We start from the raw sequence: 6000 nt of genomic DNA, 5'->3' as shown, positions 1-6000 counted from the left end.
CTGACTTCCCTGCCCAGACTTTGTGCCTTAAATCCACAAGTTTTTACCCTGGAGTCTGTGGATGTGGGTGTCCCTAGAAATAGGTGAGATTTGGTATATGTGTGTGTGTGAGAGTCATGTCTTTAAAGCCCAGCCTTCATGGCTTCATTCACTTCTCAGAGCAGTTTGTGACCCCAATACAGTTTAGAGCCATTCTTTGCCCTTTAGCCAGAGGTACTTGTCTTTTTTTTTTTTAATTTATTTTATTACTTTGTTTTTTTTTTTTTTGAGAAAGGGCCTCACTTTGTCACTCAGGCTGGAGCACAGTGGCATGATCTCAGCTCACTGCAGCCTCAGCCTCCCACATTTAAGTTATCCTCCTGCCTCAGCCCCTCAAGTAACTGGGACTACAGGCACCTGCCACCAGACCCAGCTAATTTTTTGTATTTTTGGTAGAGATGGGGTTTTATCATGTTGCTCAGGCTGGTTTTGAACTTTTGGGCTCACGTGATTTGCTTCGGCCTCCCAAGTTGCTGGGATTAATGTGAGCCACCACACCCGGCCTAGAGGTACTTTTCTGATGCAGATTTGATCTTGGCACAGTGATGCATTGACCCTTCGCTGCTTTTAGGACAGAGTCCAAATGCCTTAAACTGTTCATTCAAGGTCCCAGGAAATCAGACTCCAATCTTTCTGTACTTCTTACTCCCACCTTGTACTCTCTCCATGGTGATGTTTAGTTGTCTGCTTTTTCTTCATCCTGTCAGCCTGAGGGCAGGGGCCATGCTTGCCTTTGATGTCTAGTACCTGACAAATGTTGCACAGTAAGCATCTGCTGTAAACTACATTGAAGGCTGTAAAATGGAATCCCAGCCTGTCATTTGGACTGATCACTTTGAAGCTCTTGAGCTTTCTGATCCTGAGAGTTGATGATTCTTTGATAGTGTGTGCTGCCAAAATGCAGAGAAGGGCCAGTGGAGGTGGAGGCTGAGCTGAGCCTAGAAGGAAGTGAACAGATAACATATGGACTATTCTTGTCAGCATTCTGACCTGGACTCCTCTTGCAGGGTGGCCCTTGGGTAGGGTGAAGATCCCCTGTCTTTATCCTAGTTCCCCACCTTGGTGTGGGTTACTGGGTGCAGGATGAACTGTCGCTCGGAGGTGCTGGAGGTGTCGGAGGGGCGGCAGGTGGAGGAGGCCATGCTGGCTGTGCTGCACACAGTGCTCCTGCACCGCAGCACGGGCAAGTTCCACTACAAGAAGAAGGGTACCTACTCCATTGGCACCGTGGGCACCCAGGATGTTGACTGTGACTTCATCGACTTCACTTATTTGCATGTCTCTTCTGAGGAACTGGATCGTGCCCTGCGCAAGGTTGTCGGGGAGTTCAAGGTAAGGGTATGGCATAGCAGATGGCAGGGGGGCCTCTACTGCTCCTCCACCCCAGCTTGCTGTTGAACCAGCCTTCTCTTCCTGAGTATGTGAATTGGGTTCTTTCAGGTTCTGAGAAACAGGCGTGTTGAGAGCTCCTCGTCAGGGGAGAGCGTGTGTGTGTGTGTGTGTGTGTGTGTGTGTGGTGGGGGAGGGAGACATTCATAAATGTGCCTGGGGGAAAAGGGAGAGCAGGAAGCTGAGCAGTGTTGGCGGCCAGGTCCCCTGCGGCCATCCTTGCTTCTGTGGTCTTGACCTCTCTGGCTACAGCTCTCTCTGCTTCTGCTTCCACTTTTCCTTTCCCACATGAAACTCCCCGAGAGGGTGGCTTTCTTGGTTCAGGTGGCTGCCATCCAAGATAGGAGTGTCCCTTTTGGCGGTGTGGCATTATGTGCCTGGGTAGGAGAAAGATGTGGAAGGGACACGGCTGGCTGCCGCTATTGGTCACCTCAGGAGGTGGGAGTGGTAGTGTGCCTTCTTCTCTGGTCTTTGTTCAGAGTCACAGTGTTTGACCATTTCATTGAGTGCGTACTTTTAAATTTTAAAGTAGCAAAGATAATTTTTCTTTTTTCCTTTTTTTTTTTTTTTTGAGAGACAATCTCACTATGTCACCCAAGTCTTGAACTCCTGGGCTCGAGCAGTCCTTCCACTGCAGCCTTCCAAGCAGCTGGGACCACAGGTGTACACTACCGCCACCATGCCCGGCTAATTTTTGAAGATTTTTTTTGCCAGGCCTGGTGGCTCACGCCTGTCGTCTCAGCACTTTGGGAGGCTGAGATGGCCGGATTGCTTGAGCCCAGGAGTTCAAGACCAGCCCCGGAAACATGGCGAAACTCCATCTCTACAAAAAATACAAAAATTAGTGGGGCCTGGTGGCACATGCCTGTAGTCCCAGACGCTTGAGCAGCTGAGGCGGGAGGATTGCTTGAGCTTAGGAATTCGAGACTGCAGTGAGCCATGATCATGCTACTATACCCCAGCATGGGTGACAGAGCAAGACCCTGTCTCCAAAAAAAATAATTTGTTTTGTAGAGATGGGGTGTCACTGTGTTGCCCAGGCTGGTCTTGAACTCAAGGCTGGTCTTGAATTACTGGCATGAGCCTAAAGGCATCTGCTCTGGGGTTAGAACACAGGGGAGCTGTGTGTCTGACTTTCATTCCATAAATATTTGCAGAGCCCTTCACTGTGCTGGGTATTGTGTGCTCATTGCAGGGGGTTGCCCAGTGTCAGGTGAAAGCTGTCCCTCATTGTCCCACCAAACCCAGAAAGGGCAAGTTCATAAGTGGTTTCCTAGTCACCCTTAAAAGCAGCAGCAGCACTCAGCCCTGTGTCCTCCAGGTGTCCATGAGAGGCAGGTGGACCACAGTGGTGAAGAGCATGGGCCTTGGAGCTGGGGTGTACCACCCAGCAAGTGTGTGACCTTGGGCTAGTGGCTCCACTCAAAATAGCAGTAATAATCCTGCTTACCTCAAAGGGTGTGTGCACTGCAAGGACTGAATAAGTCAAATATGCCCAGTGTTTGGAACAGAGCCTGGCACACAGTAAACATTACAGATGCGTTAGCCATTCAAGGTTACTTGACCTTGGTTTGTCAGTGAAGGAGAGCCTCTTCCCTGATGCGTGTGGTTCAGGATTTCAGGCATCCTTACCCTCGGGGTTGGTATTAACTCAGATGGAAAGGAGCTTCAGGGTCCTGGCTGCCCTAGGAAGAGGAGTATGGGGCCACTCACACCCATGGGGTGGCAAAGGCAGAATCACTGGACTGGATGGTCCTGTTTGCTTCTCAGGGGAGAGGAGGGAGAAGCTCCAGGTCTGGTCTGTCCTTCAACTTCCCTTCCCCATTCTGTTGCTTAGTTTCCCTCTTTTTGAGCAAGGACCACTGGGCTCTACAGTTCCCTCTTCCTTAGCTCATAAAAGAGACTGTGAACTGGACGCAGTGGCTTGCGACTGTAATCCCAGCACTTTGGGAGGCTGAGGCAGGAGTATTGCTGGAGCCCAGGAGTTCGAGACCAGCCTGGATAATGTAACAATACCCCGTCTCTAACAAAATAAAAAAAATTAAAACTTAGCCAAGTGTGCCTGTAGTATCCGCTACTCAGGAGGCTAATGTGGGAGGATCGCTTGAGCCCAGGAGTCCGAGGCTGCAGTGAGCCATGATTGCTCCACTGCCCTCCAGCCTGGGTGACAGAGTAAGACCCAGTCTCTTTAAAAAAGATCGAAAGAATTATGTTTAATTGGCAATGGAGAAGACAAATAGAGTTTACAGGGGAAGAGGGAGATGTTGATGACATGATTAGAACATTTTGAAGGATATGGGCTAAAAGGGTGGTGTGGAAGGAGAAGGCCCTTAATGCAATGTAAGGTGAAAAGCAAGTATTTAGAAATCAGACAATCCAGATTCAAACCCTGGTCCAGCCATCCATAGGCATGTGACTCTTGCAGGTTACCTTACTTCTCTAAGCCTCATCGTGCCTTGGTGAAAGCTCATGGGGTTGTTGGGAGGAGCCAGTGGGATTGCGTGTGTTAAGTTCCTAGCACAGAATACGTGTCTGCAGACCAGTAGTTACTCTTGTAATGTCAGTTCTTCACCAAGCTGGAGGAGTTGGGCTTGGAGACAGATTTTGTTGGTTTGCTTGAACTACACAATTTCAGGTTGGCAGTTTGCTATGTCACTAAACCCAAATCGTTTACCCTCTCCCAGTCTTGTTTCCTTGCCATGCTTGGATGATGACTAGAGCTAAGAGAGCATAATTCCCTGGGGTGTGGGAAGCAGACCCTCACAGGTGGGAACTCAAGAGGCCTAGGCTTGCTCATTTGTTCCCTTCTTCCCCAGGATGCGCTGCACAACTCTGGTGGTGATGGGCTGGGGCAGATGTCCTTGGAGTTCTACCAGAAGAATAAGTCTCACTGGCCTTTCTCAGACGAGTGCATCCCATGGGAAGTGTGGACAGTCAAGGTGCATGTGGTAGCCCTGGCTACGGAGCAGGAGCGGCAGATCTGCCGGGAGAAGGTGGGCGAGAAACTCTGCGAGAAGATCATCAACATCGTGGAGGTGATGAATCGGCATGAGTACTTGCCCAAGATGCCCACACAGTCGGAGGTGGATAACGTGTTTGACACAGGCTTGTGGGACGTGCAGCCCTACCTCTACAAGATCTCCTTTCAGATCACTGATGCCCTGGGCACCTCAGTCACCACCACCATGCGCAGGCTCATCAAAGACACCCTTGCCCTCTGAGTGTGGCCGGATCCCTGGGAGCTCCTTGATGGCTCCCAGACCTTGGCTTTTGGGGATTGTACTATTGGGCCTTTGGGCTCTGGAACCTGCTCTGGGTCGTTGGTGAGACTTGGAAGGGACAGTCCCCACTGGCTTCTTGGTTTTGTGGTTGCCAGCCTCTGGTCATCCTTTTAATCTTTGCTGACGGTTCAGTCCTGCCTCTACTGTCTCTCCATAGCCCGGGTGGGGTCCCCCTTCTTCATCCACTGTACAGAAGAGCCACCACTGGGATGGGGAATAAAGTTGAGAATGTGAGTTTGAGCTGAGCCATCTCTCCCTTGTCTTGTGTCTGCCCTGACGTGTTAACACTTTCTGGCATTCCTGTGAGGACACAGGTGTGTGTTGAGGGCATTGCTCCAAGGTGAGGGGAGTGGGTGGATGGGATTAAAGGTATATGAAAATTGACAGATTTTGCACTTGGCTGGATATTCACACAAAGCAGGTGTTACCCAGATGTGGCCATAGCCAATCTCATGAAGGAAGGTGCATTGTAGGGTAAGGGTCTGTTGCTTGTGGATGTGACTGAGCTGCTCCTCCCTTTTCCCCCACCAATTGACTCCCTATTTCAACACTTCCAAACTCACTTTCCTTTTTTTTTTGTAAACTTTTGCAGGTTATTTTATCGCTCAGGTATTAAGCCTAGTACCCATTAGTTATTTTTCTGATCCTCTCCCTCTTCCCACCCTCCAAAAAGCCCCAGTGTGCATTGTTCCCCACTGTGTGTCCATGTGTTCTCATCATGTAGCTCCCACTTATAAGTGAGAACATGTATTTGGTTTTCTGTTCCCATGTTATCTCCACCTTTTCTAAGGAAGCTGTGACATCCCTGGCCTTTATGTTGTCTGGTCTTGCTTCACCATGGCCCCAGAGAGTACCTTCTCTGTCTTCATAGGGCACACAGATCCCCATGTGCACCAGAAAGGTCATTTGATGTGGGTCATGTCTGGAGACACATTGGCCAGCTTGAGACTATCTGGCATCTGGTGACACTTCTTCCAGCTTGGGCTGGCCCTTGCCATTGCCTCGGTAACTCACATTCATTTCTATACCCACATACTCAAGCCCCCCATTGTGTGCTATGCTCTCATCAATACAGTCCATGTTTTACAATACTTTTTGGCTGCTTCTGGGCCAGTTCTAACCAGACTAAATGAATTGTGTGTAGGGAGGGATGCTGAGGGAGAAATGGGGTGGGAGTAGGGGGTCTTGTCCATGGTCCTGGAGCAGGGTAGGTAGTCGGGATGACCAGGAAGTGTTTGCACTTGGAATGCGCTTTTCCCATTCTGAGTCACCCTTGGCCACGTGATGTTTC

At 49.9% G+C, this 6000-nt stretch overlaps 1 protein-coding gene across 1 annotated transcript; it reads left to right on the top strand.

Annotated features, from left to right (window-relative positions):
• The first annotated feature begins 1051 nt into the window (after window positions 1–1051).
• LOC100584377 (autophagy-related protein 101-like) lies at window positions 1052–4760 on the top strand. The gene is made up of 2 exons (XM_030823104.1): window positions 1052–1371; window positions 4245–4760. Exons 1-2 carry the CDS (start codon window positions 1123–1125, stop codon window positions 4647–4649), a joined length of 654 nt encoding a protein of 217 aa, XP_030678964.1. The 5' UTR covers window positions 1052–1122; the 3' UTR covers window positions 4650–4760.
• The last annotated feature ends 1240 nt before the right edge of the window (window positions 4761–6000 follow it).

Source organism: Nomascus leucogenys, chromosome 11 (genome assembly GCF_006542625.1).
Source record: "Nomascus leucogenys isolate Asia chromosome 11, Asia_NLE_v1, whole genome shotgun sequence".
Classification (NCBI taxonomy): Eukaryota; Metazoa; Chordata; class Mammalia; order Primates; family Hylobatidae; genus Nomascus; species Nomascus leucogenys.
Note: the sequence above shows the minus strand (reverse complement) of the source record. Positions and strands in the feature narration are given on the sequence as shown.

Bases quoted from the DNA above. Each gene is read 5' to 3' on its own strand.
- LOC100584377 (XM_030823104.1), top strand. From the start codon at position 1,123: ATGAACTGTCGCTCGGAGGTGCTGGAGGTGTCGGAGGGGCGGCAGGTG. The intron at 1,372-4,244 runs GTAAGGGTATGG...CTTCTTCCCCAG, and splicing joins AGGTTGTCGGGGAGTTCAAG to GATGCGCTGCACAACTCTGG.